We start from the raw sequence: 21,119 nt of genomic DNA, 5'->3' as shown, positions 1-21,119 counted from the left end.
GGGGGGGGATTTTTCACATCAAGTTTTTTGGATCAAAGAGCTAGCTTCAAGCTCTTTTCAAGGTCGCTAGTTTGAATTCATTAGGGTTTGTGAGGGAAGAGCAATCGCTGCTCAAAGTCAGTGTTTATTTTGGTATTTCGGATTTTATATAAAATATTGATAGTTTGCATTCTCAATCGGTTTGTGCAAGTCATGTAGCATCTATGAATAAAAATTTGGTATTTTCTGGATAGTTGGGTGTACTAAGTGTATACAAAAATTTTTGTTAATCTAACGATGCAATCAAGAGATATCTGGGTTTTAGTACAAAGGGTTGTCAAAAGTTCGCAGTCTAGGGTTGGATAGGGTTTCTGTGATATCTGAAGATCTATCAGTTGGATCGACATAACTTTTGGCTTGATAATAGAAGATTTGGAGATCAAGCGGCTATTCAATTTTGAGCTGGAGTTAACGGTTGACAAAGGAGAAATCACTTCTGGAGTTTCTACATCAAATTTCAAGATTGCGGCCGAGTGTCATCAGTGCGGTTTTTGGGCGTTTTCTTGCAATCTGTAAGTTGGGTTGGGCTGAAATTTTCTGAGCATATAGAAGGCTTATACTAGTATTTGGATGCAAAATTTCACACTAAGTGGACGGTTGGATCAAAAGTTACAGCTTGTCAAAGCTCATTGGTTAGGATTAGGGCTTGTTAAGAAAAACAAAAACAACTTAATTATAAACGAAATAAAGCAATTGGAATATTGTATGGTTAGAATGACTATGAGGAGTGTTTTTAAATACTTGGAAATTGATATTTCAATTATATTCTTCATACATGGATAAAATTTATTAGGGTTTCTTTGTTATTTGTAAAAACAACTATACCTTCCACAGCCAGATACCCAGTGTATTTCCAAACAAGACAACACGTAATATGACAACGGGTTGCTAGATGACATTGTATTGGATCGTGGGCCACAATTTGTATCAAGGTTATGGAAGTCACTCTTCAAGATTCTAAAGATTGACATCAATCTTTCCTTTGCCTTCCATCCTCAAACTCATGGCCAAATGGAGTAGATCAACCAAATTCTTGAGCAATATTTGAAGTGCACTATCAACTATCAACAAGATAATTGTTCTTCCTACTTGTCATTGGTGGAGTTTGCATATAATAACACAATCCATGCATCTACGCAACAAATGCCATTCTATTCAAACTACAATCATTATCCAAAGTTGGATATGATAGAGCCTTCAAAGTCGGCAAATCTAGCAGCAGAGGAGTTTACTACGAAGATGGCCAAACTTCAAGCAACCATAAAGACTCACTTAGAAAGAGCTCAACAATATGATAAGTTACTGGCAGATGAATTGAGGAAGGAACATCCTCGATTCCAAGTTGGTAATAAAGTATAGATTTTTTGATGCAATATAAAAACCAACAGGCCTTGTGATAAGTTGGACTACCAAAAGTTGAGACCATTTGTGATTTAGAAACAAATTAATAACATAACTTATTACTTAGAGTTACCTTCATCCATAAAGATTCATCTAGTCTTTTATGTTTTGCTTTTATAAAAGTATAAAGACTCAAAAATACTAAGTCGAAGACAACGTCCACGTCTTATGATTGAAATCAATAATCATATTGGATTTGAGGTAGAAGAGGTATTAGATCCAAGGATAAGACATGGAAGAGTAGAATATCTAATCCATTAGCACGGATATGATATCAACAATTACACGTAGGAACCAGTTGGTAACCTTATGAATGTACAAATAAAGATTTGAAGGTTCCGTCAATGACATCTATTCAAACTGGAATCTTTTAGAATCTTTTGGAACCTTTTAGAATCTTCTTTAATTGTACGTTTGTGACATCACCTCTTCTTTTAGCTTCGAGGTCTCCGAGAAGTAATATTATAATAAATCAATATATGTGCAAAAAGTTGAAGATCTATCGCATGGTGTCCGCTATATATTTCAATTATTTTTTGCAAGGTAAATTATTCATAGGCCCTTGTAGTCATCGATAATGTCCTAAGCCTTCTACTTATGACCAAGCATGAACTTTGATATCTTTATTATAGAATTGTCCTACCAACACTCCTTTTGGACATCTTTTATAGGTAGATTCCATGTCAAATATAATTACCAGCAACCTATTACTAAATATCCTTGAATGTCTTTATAGTTCAGGCGGCTCTTCATCTCATGGTCATCTCCGTAAGCTTTGGTTGAGATGGTATGATCGATTAGGCATCTATTTCTTGACTATCCATATCATATAAAGTAGATAAGACCAAAAGAATATAAACAAGCTATGGTTGTGAACTCAAACTACTTGACTTATAATATTCTAAACATTTGAAAAAATTGCCTCTTCAGAGGTTGCCTCTTTCCTTTCTTTATGAGGCTAAAATTAAGAATTTCATATTATATTCTAGAAAAGCTTCTTATAAGCTTCCTAAACAATATTTTGACTTTATATATATTTGGAGTTGATTGATAGGTTAGAAACTTGATTAATAAGCTATTCATGTGCTACATATATTGGTAACTTATGAAACAAGCTAATTATATAGTGTTCGTATAAAAAACTTGTCGTGCAAGTCAAGATACATGTCATGCAAAGTCAACACGTCTTTAGAGGTCATATAGAATGTCGCTACATAGATCCTAAGTTAAATATAAATAAATAAATATATATATATATATATATATATATATATTTGAAGGCAAAAGTGAAGCCTTCTTCACTCTTATCAATTCCTTTCTTGCTTCTAGTCTAGATTTTCAAGAGTCTCTAATTTCCTTATCTTTTGGCAATAGTCATTCCAATTTCATTTTAATATACATACTTCTTTATTTCTATTTTGTCACTTTTCTTTTGATTTATATATTTTTTAATTTATACATTTTCTTTCAGTTTATGTCCTTGGCACATCCACATCTAAAAGTGGATATACATTCTTGATAGTTTGTTTATTAAGGCTTCAATAATCAATGCAAAGTCGAAGTCCACTATCTTTTTTGGATGTAAAGAGTATAAGAGCTTCCTATGGTGATAATTTTTTTCAAATGAGGGCCTTCTTTAAGAGTTTATTCAATGACTTTTATAATTCTTCAAGTTCATTTGGTACTAGGTAATAAATTAGTTGACTTGTTGGATTGGCCTCAAGCACTAGTTTTATTTGAAAGATGGCACTTCAATCAGGTGGCACGCTACTAAGTAAGTCAGTTGTAAAGATGCCTTGATATTCATGTATAAGTTGTTCTACTCTTTTTTCTCCTTTGGTTGTCTTTTTTGCCACTGAGGTAAGATTTGGAACCACCACATATACTGATTGTTTATGCCATATTTGCTTCTTTATAAAGATTATTCCTACAAATAAGCTCTTAGTTGTAGATTGTTTTGCTATCCTTTTTGATAGAAGGGCACAAAGAGTCACTATGCATCCTCTATCTTTGAAGGAGATTGTCCTTGCTAGCCAATAAACTTGTTTATTTCCTAGTTCTAGCCATGGCAGACTAAGGATAATATTATATCTAAGCTTTGTTACTCTAAACTTCTCCTTCAAGGCATATGTATCATTTAGCCTTACGATGTCATATTATAATTATTTATAGTATGTAAAAATTAACTAAAATATATAATATATTTATAAGTATTGATATATATTAGAGTAGTTAGTATATTAATTTAAAGAGAGTTGATATAAAAAAAATTATTTTTATATTGATTATAGTATTTAAATTTTATAGAATTTATATATTTAATATAAATTTAAGGAAAAGATTGAGCTTAAAGATAAAAATCCAAACCTCTAAGAAACTTATTTGGAGGAATGAAAGCAAGGTATAGATGGATGAAGGCTAAAGGTAAAGATTTTCATCCCTATTGATCAAAGATCATGCCCAATAGGCATTCAACAAGCATTCCACAACCGTAACAAGGATTTTGGCGACTTCAAAAGGAACATTCAAGAATCAAAAGTAAGGATTATAAGATTTAGAATTTGGACTACAATTTGTATGTAAATTTTAGAAGATTTGGAATTATGGTGATGAAATTATAGCCATTTGAAGTTAAGGTATCTTTTTAAGTTATATTATTGCTCTTTTGAAGATACAAGGAGTTTTATGACAGATTTTGAGAATCAAAATGTACAATCATAAGGATTATTTTAAGAGCTATATTATTTATAGAATAATTTCTATATTTGAAGTTTATATGAAAAAATTATAGAGTGTTGAAGACATCACATGTAAATCAAAGGCAGTAAGTGAGTTGTTTTGTTGATAGTAATAGTTGGAGCCATATCTTAAGTTTTTGGATGAAGTTTTGGCCCCAAATTTTCAAAAGTATAAGTTATTAGATTAAAAAGCTATATATCAAAGTATTATGGTATTTAAATATTTAATCTATGAAATATGAAGAAAATTGCATATATATATATATATATATATATATATAAGTAAACAAGAATTTGAAGCCATTATTAAGATTTTGGCAATATCTCAAGATCCATAATGAATTCGCAATTAAAATTTGTTATGATATTTGTTAAAATCATAACAATACTTTGTGTAAAATATGAGATTGTTTGAATAGTCCAATTAAGAGATATGAGCTATTGAAGTTCAAGAAAAATTCACCTAAAAGATATATAAGATTTTATAATATTTTTATCACATTTTTAATGACCTTATGTATGAAGGACTTACGTATTGATGTAATTGTCTTTATAGGAATAATTTTATATATAGACTTAGTATTTTTTATCTTAAAGCTTGGTTGAGCAATTAGTAGTAGCTAGAAGGCCAACGCTTTCTTAAGGCAAATTCTCTCTACTCTGACAATAGTTTCTTCTTCAATTGTCTCGTTTAATATATTTTCTTAATCATTTGTTAAGTATACATATCCTCCTTTATCTACCTTTATTTTTATTCAAAATTGGTTGCAATTATTGTCGAGATGTAATTTTTTGTAGAGCTACAATTTACAAGCACTCGACATAGATGTCTTCTTAGTTGATCCATTAGACATACCAATTGATTCTTTTGATAGTTGTACAAGGCTATGCCATTTGTGTCTAAGAAATAGCAATTATTTCCAATACTAGCCATTGGTGTCTTTATTAGAGAGCTATGTTTTCTTGCTCTACTTCTTCATCAATTTGTTGGCCCTCGAGATTATGAACCTACAGTGATTTATTGGTACTTGAATTTTGACGTTTTGGATAGTCTCTAATTTGTGTGTCTAATTTCCAATAGTAAAAGCACAATTCCTTTTTGTCCCAATATTTATTATCTCTGTAGTATCAATGGTCCTTATAGAGTATCAATCTCCATCAATGTTCATTGTTGTGCCATAGTATTAGCTAATGGCATAGAATCCTACACTATATGTTGAACTCCATGATTTTTAAAATTTATAATATCAATCTTTTTGCAATCTTAATTGCCTCTTCAAATATTTGTGAATCCTTTTCATTCCACCTCTTGTTAGATTATATGTTTCAATCCTCATATGAATTAGTCCATCATCTCTGCCTTTAAAACATTGCTAATTTGGAGATATACGGAATTTGAACTAGGAGACATAACCTTGCTTTGAACTAGATTGTGTAAGGTTAGCCAATTAATTGCATACTAATTTTTCTACATTGATGGGTCAAAATTGACTTCTAAACTCGGTTTCAAACTCCTCTCATTCACAAAATCTATCTTAAGCTTGATGTTGCCACCAAATAGCTGCTATACCTCTCAAATAATTAGAAGCACATATAATCCCTTTGCTGATATTTGTCTCAGATAATTGGAAGTACTATCACATGTTGAAGAGCCATTAGCATATATCTATTTTTTTTAAGGTCTTTGAGTATGCATTAGGCTTGCTCAATTTCAGCCTAGTAGATGTCAACTCTTCTTGTCTTAAAAGCTTCTATTTACCCTTACAGAGTAGCTATCTGACTTAAGAAATGTTATATCTGAGTCTCCATTTGAGATTGCTCTGCCATATCTTCTATGCTGCAATTTCCTTACTGAATTTTATTATTGTAATGCCTACTCTTTTTATAGTTGATTTCTTAAAGTAGCTTATTGTAGCATCAAAATGGTACCTGATGTGATCACAACAATTCACTTCTAATTAAATGATGGCTATCAATACACTACCAAAGAATAGACTAACACTCGCTTTGATACCAATGAAATAGGACTAGATTCTCTATTGTCTAAAATCTTACCAATTTCATAAGAAAAAAGATCTTGACACAACATAAGACCAAGTACATTAGAACAAAATTGAAAGTAACTAAACAAAATAGAACATAAAAGACAAAATTAAGTAAAAGAAAATAGAACCAAACAAAATAAAACAAGAAAAAGCAACCAAATTTTACTAAGACAAAGAGTTTGAAGCCATACCTAACCAAAAGCCCAAATAGCCTTTGTCAATCTTATTTATACTTTGTTCAATTGTCCTTGAAACTTTCTAAAATATTTCTAATGATAGATTCCAACAAAACAATTATCCTTTTAAAAGACTTTAGAGGTAGGTCCGACCATGATAACTACCCTAAGTCTTTTAAAAGGTTCTATAGTGGCTTCTACATGAATCACCATCCTAACCTCAATTCTAGAAACTTCTCAAAAATGACTCCAATTACACATTTCTATCTGTAAATAATACAAATATCCTATTCATGCTCTATTATAGCTATCCATTCTTTATCACTTTTTTAAAAATATAGCCATAAATATTTTTAAGAATGAATTTAAATTATATAGTAGTTATGACTTTTTTTCCATTAATGGTATAAATCAAAAAAGAGCAATCCTAGAAATAAATGTTTTTATAATTTTGACTAGAATAAATCCATCAAAATATTGAAAATGATGTAATCTTATATAAAGCTTTATTTGTTGAAAAAACCCTCGTAGTTTTGATCTTATTCTATCAAACTTCTCCAACATACTTATCCTTGCTTCTTTTATATTTAGAATGATAAGGTTCTTCAAATTCAATTGTAAACTTGATCTACCTTTCTTTTCTAACTATACAACTTTATAGCTCAAACTTTGAACTTCATTGTTGATTTCTTCTACAAGAATAGGAATGATATCTCAATAATTCACATTGAAAATATGTGAAATTTCTATCCTAAGAGTGTTAATAAGCTTAAAAAGATGTGTAATAGTTGCAAATCTATTCTAACTTATGCCAAGTATGGCATCCATAATTATTCTTTCTATAGGCAATTCAAATAAATTCAAAAAGTTCAATTAGAGGAGGATAATTTGCAACCTCTAGTATTAAATAAAAATTTCTACAAATAAGAGTAATCCACTCTCTTTAAAGAAAGAAAGAAATAAAATAAAATAAAATAAAATAATAATGTTAAAAAACTATAAGTTAGTTTAAAGATCACTGATTTACAACCTTCAATGATACAACAATAGAATTAAAATAATCTTCTCTTTTCTAGAACAAAACAAGAACAAAGAATTAGGACTCTTGCCAAACTATAAATGATATGAACCTCAAAAAAAAAAAACTCAATATACTCTTGTGTGACTTGAAAAGATTAAAAAGCCACTCAAAGATGGTAATATATTGAACTAGAATGGCTATTACTAAACACAATAATACTAAAAAGTCTTGAAACAAGACTAAAGATTAAAACGCAATGAGAATAGTGAACAAAGCTTCACTCTAACTTCCATATATACTATCTAACTAGAAGCTACATGACAATGTTTTGTAAGACCTGCAACACATTGTCATATTGTGATTTGGCTACCATATGAAAATATTATGTTTATATGTTTGATATATAATTTATTAAGTAACATAATAAAAGCCATGTTAGTAGATTTTAATTGGTTGTAGAATGTAGTTAAATTACTATTTTAAAAAGAAGTTGTTTAAAAAAACTACTATTAGAATTTACATAATTTTATTTTCTTTTGATAGTGGCTTATAAGATTAATTTTGGTTGATAATAACTTTTACATTTTTAAAGTCACCTTTGTTAGACATTAGTGACCCTTGAAGTCTTCTTTTGTTTCTTTTATTTGATGTTTAGAGCATATATTATATAAATCTTATTAGAAAAAAGATCAAAAAAGGATCTTGGAAGCAAAAAGAGAAGTTAGGGCATCTATATGGATGAATGCAGATAGATGATGAAAATCTCCATTCCTATTGGCCAAAAATCATGCCCAATGGACTTCAAAGAGGCTGCTTGAGGCCTTATTAAGTATTAAGGTTATTCTTTCAACGTTATTTGAGCTTTGGAGGTTAGAATCAAGAAGTTTAGGTTTTTGGCTATGATTTTGGTAAAAATTTTGTATGATTTAGAATTTATATAAAAGAAATATAGATGCTAAAAGTTATAGTATTGATTTTGTATCTATTATCATTCTTTGGATATAATGCGCACGTACAAACAAAAATAAAGAATTGACAACTAAGATTGAAGAGAATATTCTCTTGGCTACACTTTTGGCATATTGTTTGATAGATTCTAAGTTAAGATGAAGGAGATATTGGAGGTTGAAGTTAGCGCTTGCAATTTAAGGATAAAAAGTGATCTGATTTACTAATGGTTGTGTTTTGAGCTATATCTTGAGTAATTTGATAAGATTTTGGCTCAAAATTTTTAAAAATATGTGTAATCATGTTAATAAACTTTATGCAAAAAATTTGTGACATTTGAATTTTGGATTTTTGAGATATAAAGAAAATAGTGCTTAGGTACTTATAAATTAGGGATTTAGAGCACTTGCTAGGGTTTCTAAGATGTCAAAAGATCAGTAGAAAAATTATAGTTCATTTTTTTTTTTGTAGTAAAGCTTAAGTATAATAGCTATGTTATCTCAAAATTTTAAAGAAATTAAACAGTTGGATTAAGAGATATGAATATCTAAAGTTTGGAAAGAAGAAATCCTTTGCAAGAAAAAATATATTTTGATGGATTTTGCTACAATTTGGACATTTTATATAAAGTGATGAGGTTTTGGAAGCTAAGACTTTGTATATAAATTAAATGTGGAATAAATCACTTATTGGAGCTTAGCCAATAAGTTAAAGTTAAACCATCTACAGCTAATTATTCCATGTATTCTTAGATTATAAAGCATACTACACAACAATGTGTTGATTTTGCAAGACACGTGTCTTAATTTGTAAGGAAAGTTTTCTATATGTGCACCACATAGTTAGCATCTTCTATAAGCTACCAACATGTATAAAGCATTGTTAACCTTTTCATCATGTTTCTAAATTATCAATCAACTACAAGTTTGTAACAAATATTCAGTTTCCAAAAACTTTACATTCCTTGATTTCTTTGTGTTTCCTTCTCAATAACCAATCAAAATATATTATTGAATCTTTATGTTATATCCTTGCTATTTAAAATAAAAATTCAAACATAATAAAAAAAAACCTTAAATAATTATTCTTGATTCTTAAAATTTTTATAATACAAACCTTGATTAATATTCATATTATTCTAATTATCAATATAAAAATAGCCACAACCATTGCTTCATGGCAATAGCATGGTCCACGTCTCTCAACAAATTTCACTCAATGTGTATTTACCAAAACAAATTACCACACATAATAATAACACACAAACACAAACAAGTGATTGGCATTCATGTTTTCATAGAAGCTTGGAGTTGCACATCATGAATGAACATGCTTCACAAAAGTGATTAGTTTTGAAGGTGCACCAACATGGAACTTCAAATTCTATAATGCACATTGGCACTCAACTCAAATCAAAACACATTGTGTCCTAATATATGTAATACAAATTTCACTGAATTTCTCAAGTTGGATGAATTTAACCTTCAAGGAGCAAACACCTACCATTGTTGTTGTGGGAGGGGGGAATTGAGGTCATGCTCTGGGGAGCATCATGGAAGAGTGGTTTTTTTAATTTCCAGCAAAGAAAGAATGGAGGAAAAGGGAAGTAAGTGTGTGACCAGGGCAGTATTGATTTTCCCAGTGCAAGGGTTCAGCTTGTGAGTGCCACCCCGCAACAACATACAAACACACACACCAATGGAGACAAAGAGGGGCATGAGGCCAGCAATGGGAAACCTCCCGCAGGGCAAGGCTAAGAATCTCTCTCTCACACTCTCGATCGCCCAGCCCAGCCCAGCCCTGGCCTCATTCCAGCTCACCAGACAAGATGGAGGGGGGGGGGGGATCAGCCCATGAGAGGCGCCACAGCCGCATGGCTTGTGTGCTTCAGGATGACGCTACCCGGCTCAGCAAAACCGTCACGGGGAAGGGTCAACAACAACAACATGTCGGGGTGTGGGCTGCAGGGTCCGCCATGTCCGGGAATGTTAGACAGCCTCGACAAAGTGTCGTCGTGTGGTGGGCGGGCCATCTGTGTGCCTGGTGCCGGGCCTATCCCGCGCTGCTCTGCCCTGCCCCCTGGACTGGGCTGGGTTGTGAAGGCGTTCTGCTCCTGCCCGGCCATGGGAATGGGCATTCTTACAACGCAGTGCTTCTCAACATCGCTCCGTCATCGGCATTTCTCGTCGGTCGACATCCTGTGAGCACACCTCCCCCCCCCCCCCCCCCCGCCCCTCCACGCCATCGCCACTGCCTCTCCGTAGGATCTCCTCCGCTCACCTTCCCACTCCTTCCTTCTGCTGTTCAGCCCGTTTTGCTTCTGGCGCGAGATTTCGTTTGGTTTCCGCATTTTCGCAGATTGCTGTTGGAGGCTCACGGCGTGAGTGTGGTGTGGACGTGGTGCTGCGTTTGGGCATCGGCACCCCGTTTGTTGGCTTCTGCCCTTGCTTCGGGTGGTCTTCTGTTCATCCACGCCCGCACTTCACGTAGGGAGGCATCGGGGTTCTGCTGCGGTGCGAGGTCGAATACCTCGATTGCGTCTGTGGTGACAGAAAGGTCTGTTTGCTTTTGGAATTTGAAAGCTCAAGGAGTGTATGGCGCAGCAGAGCACGCGCGCTACCCTTGCGTATTTGCTTCTTGCAGGGTCATAGTTTAAATTTGAGTAGTTTTCGATCGTCGTGTCCGTAGTCCGGAGAAGCGCCGTGGCGTCGTCGGCGGTGGGTTTGTGAATATGATTTTCCGGTGGGAGAATGGTCTCTTAGGATGCAGTGGTCTGCGACATCTTTCAGTTTCCGGGTCAGCATCGTTGCAAGAGTTGTGTTTCGTGGAGGGTTTGCGAGACATTGGAGGTTCTATCCAACGATCGGCGAGGCATCCGACAGTTAATCTCAGACGTGGGCCGAGTACTGGAGGCAGCTCGTTTGGACGGGTTGTGCGACGTGCTGTGGAAGGAGGAATTATCTGCGCTGATGATCGTGCGCAGTCTTGACGCTCGGCTGCAGAGGACCCTTTGATGCCCGCCGTCGTTAGACGCCTCCGAGGCATCATTTTCTTTCTGGATACGTGCAAGGGTGATTCTCTTAGTCTGGAACTTGGCGTTAGTAGGGCGATTGTGCTTCCAATGCACAGAGCGAATTGTTTTAGGGTTCGACATTCGATTTCGTGATTCACAGCCTTCCGGATGTACGTCCTCAGGCTTCCTGTTCGTGGTCCTCTCTTTGGGATGAGGCGCTTTGTTGTTGCCGACGTACGCTGTGGAGTGTGTCGGATTGCTTGTTTTGGTTGGGTTCTTGCTTTAAAACTGGAAACGCGCGTGAGATAACTTTTCCTGTGATTTCTGGACCTGCACAATGAATCACGAGTTTTTGCAAGCGGTAGACTCCTGCAAGTTGTAAGCGGGAGCGGTGTCGTCAATTGGATTGGTCTGCCTGACCGAATTTGCGCCGGGTGGAAAATCAACACATACGCACCACAATTTGGTGGTTTGCGGCAAATGCAGTAGCTGACGCAGGCGTTTGTTCTGGATGCGTGGTAAGCATACGGGGTTTTCTTTGTTGCGTGGTGGCGATCTGGTATCACAAAGTTGACAGACTCCGAAACGGTCGTCCTAGCCTCCGGGAGAATCGTTCCCGTTTTCCTGGTGCCCTCGTGATCCTTTGGAAATGGGAGTCGGCATTGTACAGCGGACCGAGGATAATGCGCCAGGACCAGGGGTTGTTCCCCGAAACAGGCCATGGTGGCGGTGTCAGTTCTTTTGCGCTCATGCCTTTGGTGGCAAGTGGTGAAGAGCTCGAACGTACAAGTTACTCCAAGCCAAATTTTGGCTTTGCGTCTAGCTCGGACTGTGGTTTTGTCTACATTGCGGCGAGTTTGCCTTGGTCGATGCTGAGCGTTAAATGTGCTGTCCTGACCACGTGTGTGCAACACGCGCATTTTGCTGCCTGTGTAGTGTGATATTTCAGTGTGCATTTTGGACGTCGATTTATTTATGATGTCGGTTGTATGGATGTTACGTTTTGGTTGAGTCGTTTATTTGGCGCAGCTGCAGCGGCATCCAGTTTTTGTGGCCCTGAGTTATGTTGCGCGTTCTGTCGCAGGGCAAGTCCTGGTACGAAGCTGGCACTTTGAAGAGTTTGGATCGTGGCATGTGGTGCGGGATACTATTAGTTGGAAAGGGAGAAGTTATTTCCGTGTGGTCAACGTGGCTGGTGATGGTATGCGCGTGTCGATCAGTATGAGCAGAGGAGCGATCGATTGATCCTTGGAGGGGGGTGGAAGCGAGGAACTCACGCTCCTGTAAGTATGCCAGAAGGACGGGGCGTGGATATGAACGGTGAGACAATGAGCATGGAGGTTAGGGAGGCGCAGTCTCCTCTGAAGTCTGAGAATTCCCAACCCAAGAGAAGGTCTCCTTTACGGGCGTGCAAGCCGGAGAACGTAGACGTGAACGTTGTGAGTAGCAAGCAGGCTGGACAGGGGATGGCAGGAGGGCCGAGCACAAACGGCTCGGACACCAAATCGAGGACCGGAAGTAACGTGGAGAAGTTCGTGGAGGTGGCGGAAGCCCGTTTCAGAAAGCGCTGCGAGGTGAGAGTTGCTGTGGAGGGAGGTGGTTTGAGTTAGTTATGATTTGGATGGGAAGCAGTGACGGAATGTGGAATTGCGGGGTTGTTGGGGTTGCTTGTTGTGTCGTTTCGGGGGCGCAATGTAGCCGTGGTCGTGTTCGTGAGGAGGTTCAGAAAGATGTGGGGATAGCAGGATGTGCGTCGGAGAATGAACGTGTGTTACACACAGAAGTGTATGAGGGGCGTTTCATAATGGCTGACTTGGTGGTCATCGATGCCTTCCACTTCTGCGTGGGGTTTCTGTTTACGTAGATGTTACAGCTAGCTGGTGTAAGTGGGGTATATAATCTGTTGTTCAACGCATTGCCCGGGTGCAGGTTGGTCTTGGCCTGGGCGACGGAACGACACAAGAAGCGATGCGATTGTTCAGAGCGAGCAAACATCTCCTGAAGACCAACATCGGCACCATCGGAACCGGGACGGTGAGTCGTCGAGCTCGTCGGCTGTGGTTGCCTTGGGATGGGTAGAGAGTTTGGGACATGTTTGTAAAAATCTTTTGCAGTGTGATTGGATTGGTGAAGTACGCAGAGCCCCCTTGTTGTGTTGCGAGAGGTGATGAATTGTCGAGCTGAGTGTTGGCGGTCGTGTATGTGCTGTTGAAGGCGGAGGAGACAGAGCGCCTGTGGAGTGCGTGCGTGCTGTACGTCGTGAGAAGGCTGGGCACCGGGGTGTGTGCAGGGGGGGACAGAGTTGAGAATGGAGCACCCGCGGGGTTTACATTCTCTCAGCTGTTGCGGGAGACGAGGCTGAGGTAATAGAAGCTTCTCCGGACTGAGCAGGTGGTCGTGTGTTTTGAGCAGCGGAGGAAGTTGCACACGTAAACTTGGTGTTGGGTTAGAAGAAAGTAGCTGGATCACCTGGGTTTGACTTGAAGCGGCGTTGAGCATCTGTGGTTATGGTCTGAACAGGGTTCTTGCGGTGGATGTTAACTGTGTTGTTGTGACGGTGACAGCGTGGTTGAATTTTTCAAGGAGCTCCCCCAGTTCCTCGCAAAGGCTGGCCCGACGCTGAAGTCTGTGTACGGAGAAGATTGGGAGAAGCGGCTCCAGGTAAAGAATGGATAAGGTTGCAATCCAGCTGATGGGGTAGCGTTTTTGGAGTAGCTTGGGTAGGACAGCGGAGATGACGTGTGACGTCGTGGGTGTGCAAACAGGTGAAGGAAGTTCAGGCCAATTTTGTTCACCTGATGGTCCTGTACAAGTAAGTGACTGTGCAGCCAGATGTGCTCGTGGGGTGATCTTTGGGGTGGCACGTGGTTGTTTTTTTGCGCACAAAGTGATGTGGTGTTGTGCGTGCAGCTATTACAAGAGGATTTATCAGCACCTTTTCGTACTCCCCGAGAAGCAGGCGAGAGGTGGGAATGGGCTGTGTTTAGGTGGCGGTGGGGACGCAGCCACTCCGGTGCACATGCGTTTTGGTTGGATGCTGTTTTTAGCGCTGCGGACGCACGTGCTGAACCACTTCGCGGACTTGGTGACTTGCACCAACGGGCTGTTGGCTGTGATTGTACGAGAACCCTCGCGTGTCGCACAAACTCGTTGCAATGCACTGCTTTGTCGTGGTGTTTAGGGAAGAGTGGATGTGAGGAAGGCGTCGCACGGAGTCCACGCTGCTGTCAAGCCAGCAACCACGTGGCATGTCTGTGTGGGGTGCCTGAGTTTCACTTGGAAGTGAGACGTCGTTGCCATCCAGCAACGTGTGCTGTTATTGCTTGCGCTGGTTCTGCACGGTTCACAGGGCCGGGTCGTTGTGGGTTTGGTCAGTGCGGTTTTGTTTGTGAGCTGATGTGTGTTTGGTGATGACGTTTGCAGATAGTGTTGATCATTCATATACCACTGACGTGGAGAAGATTTTCGTTTGACGATAAACTGAAGTTTGGTAAACTGCTCAGCCTTGTGAACTGGTCGCGAGTGGTGTTTTGGTGGCTTATAGGGTCGTATCGAGTTTGTTGGTTGTGTATGGGGTCCACCTGACGAATCACGTGTTGGTACGAAACAGCAAAAAGGAGTGCGGAAGGGGTGAACCTAGTTGGATCACTGTGCTATCTGTACAATGCATCAGAGGAGGATGTGGCTGGGATGGTGGCGAAACTGAACGAAATGATAAAAGTCCTGATTGGCAGTCCTGCGACTGGGATGGACGGTGGCGACATCCCGCAAATTGGCGGGATGAATCCAGGTGCTGGTTGGTCGTGTTTGTGAAAGTGGTTAGGGCAGTTGCAGTGGGTGTTGGTTGGGCATGGGTGACTGCGTGGAGCAAAGCGATTGTCAGGAGGGTCCCTGCATAGATCTGATGATGGGGAGCTTTGCAGATGGCGTGACATACTTTGAGGGCTTGATGGAGGTTGAGCAAATATCATCGAATCTGGTGATTCTGGAGGAAGATTACGATGGGTGGTATCGCAGTCGGGGAGAACTGGATGAAAGGATGTTCATCAATGGTGAAGACAGCTTGATAGGTGCTGTGTCGAGCAGCAGCACGACAAGTGTGTGTGGGGTGAAGGTAATGGTGGTGCAGTTGAAAGCGATGTTGTTTGAATGATGGGGTTAGGCTGGCACGCTGCGTGGGGCATAATTTGCGGTGTTGTTTGGGTGGAAGAATAGCTGAAGTGGGTTGATGTTGTAGTTGGAGGGAATGGGTGGGCTTGGAGACTTGGTTTGGCAGTAGGGGAGGTAGCTCAGTCCGGTTTGGTTATGCGGTACATGGTAGTGAAGACCCTATCCTTCCATGGTGCCTAGTTTTCGGATTGTACATGGAAATTGCAACGTTGGCAATGGTGTTTGAATGTGAGTCATTGGTATCAGTGCACCCGCATTTCTCTGTGCACCAGCGCGGGAATGTGAGCAGTTGACTGACGGGTTGTGTGAGTTTCGCAGAGGAAGCGCGACGCAGTAACTTCAGCGGGACAGGGGCGTGCAGTATCATCAGGGGCATCGCCTTCGTCGCCATGCGGTTCACCTGAGTCATCGCCTGCTGTAATGGGAGGCGTAGCGGGTGGTAGTACCTGTAAACCCCCTCCCACACCTGTTAGCATTACTATGACGACAGCTAAATGGCTGCGCACTGTGATAGCACCGTTGTCGGCAGAGCCATCTCCGGAGTTGGAGCGGTACTTGCGGGTTTTTGAGCGGAACATCGCGTCGGAGATGAAGGTGAGGGCGAACGTAATTCTTGGAGGCATCTTTGAGGCCCGAAAGTGGCGAGGAGCGGGAGAGGCGGGAACTTCGGACAGCATGTGGGGCGATCAGCGCAGGCTGGAAGCGTTGAAGTTGTATTACAAAGTTTTGGGGGCCATGTGCACGGCGGAATCCCATCGGCTGCGCAGCGAGCATCTTCCGTTTCTGCCGAATGAGCGGTTTCATCGGTGCATGCTTGCGTGCTCGGCAGAACTGGTTTTAGCGAGTCATAAAACCGTGACGATGACGTTTCCTGCGGTGCTGGAGCCAGCAGGGATAACCGCGTTCGATTTGAGCAAAGTGATTGAAGGGTTCGTGCGGCACGAGGAGACTCTTCCTCGGGAGCTGAAACGGCACTTGAATTCTATCGAGGAGAGACTTCTGGAAAGCATGGCTTGGGAGAAGGGGTCTTCGATGTTCAACTCTCTTGCTATCGCGAAGGCAAATCTTGCGCCGGAGATCAACCGGCTGAAGTTGATGGCGGAGCCCATGCCAGCTTTGGATACCTCGAAAGCGCAGCAACGTTCTCCAGTGGATACGGCGGATGGGCGCATCGGAGGTTCCAAAGTGGACGACCCAGCAGGTGAGGATGTTGTGTGCGCTTGGTACGATGGTGGTCTCGTGGTTAGAGGAGGCAGTGAAGTCTGCGTGCTAGGGACGGATGCTATGGTGCGAGCATCTTGTTATATCCGTACGGTTGGGTGTTGACTGGTTTGGGGCGTGATGTACTGGCCTTCGCAGTTGGCTGATTGTGGGCAGTGCATCGAAGTTAGTGTGGGGGTTGATGCTGCTGTGAGCGGGTAGTAGTGCGCAGAATCTTTACTTGGTGTGGGCATGCTGACGACGTTGAGATCTTGTGACCTTCAGGGGAATCGAAAGGGGGAGCAGCCTCGCCACCTCGGCAAGGGTCAATGACAGCCGTGAAAGGCAATGCGGGTGCAACAGGTGGCAGCGCAGAGCAAGGTGAGAGCGCGAGTTTCATGTCACCAGCGAGAGGTCCTTCTGCATTCACGGCGTTCAGTTCTCCTCAGAAGAGCCGGGCAATGCCGCCGCTGCTGCTAGCTTTTGCAAGGTACGTACGGCCGTGGCTATTGCAGTTGTGGTTTGAAGGTTTGTGTGGAGTAGTGTAGGCGAGGTTCTATGTGTTGGTTGTTTTGATTTTCGCGTTAAAGTTGGTTGCAAGAGGTTTTTCATGGTAGTGTACGTTGGGGAGATCCGGTGGTATGACGGTGGATAGTTTGTATTGGTGGTGAGAGGCGCCGTGGATCAAAGTTTTTGTACAGTGCACTGTATGTACGAGAGGTTGTGTTAGTTGGGTGGTCCGGCGCGACACTGAGAATGCGTGTTTTGTGTGCAGCCCCCAAAGGCCGAATCCGCAGGCTGGAGGCGAAACCTGTGCAGAGACTTGCATCAATGTTTTTTTTCAGAAGGTAAACATGCGAGGCGAAGGATGGTCTGCGGGGAAGTTAGCGGTTTTGGAATGAATGCGGATTCATTAGAAAGCTGTGCTGAGCTGAGAGGTTTTGCCTTGAGAGGGAATGGAAGCATGTGAAGCAGGGCGTTTTGGGAATGATTGAGAGAGAATACCAGGCGTGCGTTAGATGTTTGTAGTTAAGGTATTTGGGGGTTTCTGTTAGTGCGAGTAAGGACAAGGGGGTTGGTGCACCCTGATTACAGGAGAAAGGACAGCAGCTGGGGACGAGTCCCTAGGTGATGTTTTATGTGGCAGGGAGCACATCGGGGGCATTGTCAGTTGTTTCCCTTGCCTGTGAGATGTTGTCGTTTGTTCCGTATTGTACAAGCGTGGCTCGTCAGCGCTGTCGTTAGTGGCACGCAGTGTGTCTGTGTAAGGAGTTCGGTGGCGGCGGTGGCAGGGATGTGTTGGAGTGGCGTCGGTTGATAGAGGAATGGCACGGGAGTTGTTGCAGTAGGGAAGTTGTCCGATCCAGGAGGGGTCCCTGAACAATGTTAGGTGGAATGTGTGGGCAGGTGTTGAAGCTGGCTGCTGTTCGGATTCGGAACTTGTGTGAACGTCTGCAACAGTCGCAGCAGGTGGTAGAACGTGTGAACCGTGCGTTGCATCATGCTCTGAACCACGAAACAGGTCTATTCTTCAACCGGCACATCGACCAAATCATCCTGTGCTGTGTGTACGGTATCTGCAAGGTACGTGAAAGCGTTCGGAGTGTTGGTGGGCGCAGCAAGTAGGTGTGGGTAGAGCACAGGAGTTTTGTTGTTGAGTTTGGCACATTGGAGAGTGATGAAGAGGTGGAATTGATTTGATGGTGAAACTTGGGCGTGGGGATGATGAGAAGCGGCGTGTGTGGTGGAGCGTGCAGGTGAGCAAAGTGAACGTGACTTTTCGAGATATCATTTACCACTACAGGAAGCAGCCGCAGTGCAAGCCGTATGTGTTCCGCAACGTGCTCCTTGACGGGTCGGTTGTGTGGAGATCCGGGGTAGGTGTTCGGGGCCCTTGCATGGTGAAGGTGTTGGGGGATAGGAGAAGGTGGTTGTACAGGGTTACAGGGTTATCGGGAGTGAGCTGTTATGGAAGTGGGTGTGCATGCGTGACGCTGATCTCGTGTGGCATGGTCGTGCAGAAAGCAGGGCAGGAGACAGGGGACATAATAAGATTTTACAACGAGGTGTTCGTTCCTTCAACGAAGTCGTTCTTGCTGCAGGTGGGCTCGAGTGCAGGCGTGGCAGTTCCAAGCAGCGTTGGTGTTCCTTATGAGAGAAATCAGGGTGAGGGTGACCCTTTATCCTGGTAAACAAACTGCAACAAGATCAGTCTGCAGTAGTCAAGGTAGGTGCAAGGCTTGACGAGCACGACCTCGTTTATATTCCAGTACAAGTGTTGAGTGCATGTTTAAGCTACGTAGATGCAACTGTGAAGTTGGGAGGTGTGCTAGTTTGGGGTGATAGCAGTTATGGTGACAAGATGTGAGCTTTGTATTTTCGTTGGATGCTGATCAGGCACGTGCTTCACCGAGGCGTAGCGCCTTCCCACCGTTTCTGACATGTCTCCGAGAAAGGTGTCCGCAGAGCATAACGTTTATGTTTACCGCTTGGTTCGAACAAGGTACGTGGTGGAAGGTGAGCACGTTCATTGGAAGTGGTGGAAGTGGCGTAAGGAAGTAGTCCGGAGGGTGTGCGCGGGAGGAGTGTCGTATTTAATTTGTGATGGCGTGTTGGGTAGTCGATGACGATTTGTTTGGTGTTGGCAGGTGGACTCAATCATGTCTGCTTGCAGTGAAGAACTTTATGTCTGTGTGGGAAAATGCACTTAGGCTTACCAGAGCGCTTCGAAAGATCTGACGGATATCAACAATCGGCCGAACAGCAGGTGGGAGTCGTATTGCTCGCAGGGTCGCATATGGGTGGATTTGTGAACGTGCCGAAATCGGACGAGCGTCCGTGTATCCTCCGCAGCATCGGGGAGGGTCGTCTCTGGGTGGCTGTGTTGGTTGCGATTTGTGTTGGGATGCCGTTTCAGTAGGGTTGGTTTCTTTTGTGGGTGAGGGTTCAGTTGCCGTGCATGTTTCGTTGAAGCCACGGTGGGATGGTTAGAATACGGTGGACACGATGTTTGGTATGCTGCGAAGTGTTACTCCGCAACAATCAGACGTAGAGAAGCTTTGCATTGGAGTGCGGGAAGAGAGCATTTTCTGACCAGGCTGCGTGGTTTGTGGTGAGCAGGCGGTTGGGAAGGTTGAATTTTGGAGACGCAGATGTGAACGCGAGTGATATATTGGTGTCGAACAGCTCAGATCCTGTTGGTGGAAACAGTAACTGTGAGTGGATGTGGGCGAAAGCAGATTCCAGTATTCTCAGGTTGTCTTCATAGAAGCGATCGGGATGTGACAGGTAACCCACTTGGATGGTAGCCCAGCATCCACGGACGTGGGTTCCAACACACTTTGTATATGTATGTGTACGATTCATGCAAACAACGCTTCGTTGAAATTTAGTTGTGCAGATTATTTCTGTAGGGTTCTGTAGGGTTCTGGCAATGTGGTGCTCACGGGCACTACGATTATCGTCGGGGCAGAATACGTGTAGAGAGGTTGTTGTGGCAGGTGAAAGTGATCCGAGAGGTATCTGTGAGGAAGCGTTCCCTTCTTTACATTAGGTCTTTGTGGTAGTCACCCCCATGACAGTACTCAGAAATTCTGATCTAGGTGTGGTTACCTTAGAGCTAATTTATGGAGATGTACAAGCTTGCAAGCTTATATATTTCTTTAATTTTGCAGGCTTAAATATTTTGACGAAATTAAGGTTGTTAAATTCAGCAACTTGCCAATCACAATTGATTACTCTTCTAATCTTGTGCATTTATGATGGACTAATTCATATGAGGATTGAAACATATAATCTAACAAGAGGTGGAATGAAAAGATTCACAAATATTTGAAGAGGCAATTAAGATTGCAAAAAAGATTGATATTATAAATTTTAAAAATCATGGAGTTCAACATATAGTGTAGGATTCTATGCCATTAGCTAATACTATGGCACAACAATGAACATTGATGGAGATTGATACTCTATAAGGACCATTGATACTACAGAGATAATAAATATTGGGACAAAAAGGAATTGTGCTTTTACTATTGGAAATTAGACACACAAATTAGAGACTATCCAAAACGTCAAAATTCAAGTACCAATAAATCACTGTAGGTTCATAATCTCGAGGGCCAACAAATTGATGAAGAAGTAGAGCAAGAAAACATAGCTCTCTAATAAAGACACCAATGGCTAGTATTGGAAATAATTGCTATTTCTTAGACACAAATGGCATAGCCTTGTACAACTATCAAAAGAATCAATTGGTATGTCTAATGGATCAACTAAGAAGACATCTATGTCGAGTGCTTGTAAATTGTAGCTCTACAAAAAATTACATCTCGACAATAATTGCAACCAATTTTGAATAAAAATAAA

General features: G+C 41.3%; 1 protein-coding gene and 1 long non-coding RNA gene across 6 annotated transcripts; both read left to right on the top strand.

Annotated features, from left to right (window-relative positions):
- Positions 1-2,916: 2,916 nt before the first annotated feature.
- LOC149987365 (uncharacterized) lies at positions 2,917-4,291 on the top strand. The gene is made up of 2 exons (XR_016498686.1): positions 2,917-3,300; positions 3,848-4,291. It is a non-coding gene; the product is annotated as an uncharacterized LOC149987365 (long non-coding RNA).
- A 6,035-nt stretch (positions 4,292-10,326) lies between these two features.
- On the top strand, positions 10,327-20,481 carry LOC112295887 (retinoblastoma-related protein-like). Of its 5 annotated transcripts, none has more exons than XM_090244832.1 (19): positions 10,327-10,924; positions 12,466-12,955; positions 13,311-13,415; positions 13,596-13,744; positions 13,946-14,042; positions 14,147-14,193; positions 14,292-14,499; positions 14,805-14,871; positions 14,992-15,171; positions 15,305-15,495; positions 15,870-16,752; positions 17,037-17,241; positions 17,527-17,599; positions 18,159-18,335; positions 18,509-18,628; positions 18,773-18,978; positions 19,149-19,254; positions 19,400-19,518; positions 19,872-20,481. In XM_090244832.1, exons 2-16 carry the CDS (start codon positions 12,671-12,673, stop codon positions 18,941-18,943), a joined length of 2,958 nt encoding a protein of 985 aa, XP_090100958.1. In that variant the 5' UTR covers positions 10,327-10,924; positions 12,466-12,670; the 3' UTR covers positions 18,944-18,978; positions 19,149-19,254; positions 19,400-19,518; positions 19,872-20,481. The 5 variants fall into 5 exon arrangements, with proteins under 5 accessions (XP_090100958.1, XP_090100960.1, XP_090100957.1 ...); XM_090244834.1 differs by having other exon boundaries at positions 19,149-19,268; XM_090244835.1 differs by having other exon boundaries at positions 10,455-10,568; positions 19,149-19,268.
- Positions 20,482-21,119: the final 638 nt, after the last annotated feature.

Source organism: Physcomitrium patens, chromosome 19 (genome assembly GCF_059467195.1).
Source record: "Physcomitrium patens ecotype Gransden chromosome 19, ASM5946719v1, whole genome shotgun sequence".
In the NCBI taxonomy this organism is placed as follows: Eukaryota; Viridiplantae; Streptophyta; class Bryopsida; order Funariales; family Funariaceae; genus Physcomitrium; species Physcomitrium patens.
Note: the sequence above shows the minus strand (reverse complement) of the source record. Positions and strands in the feature narration are given on the sequence as shown.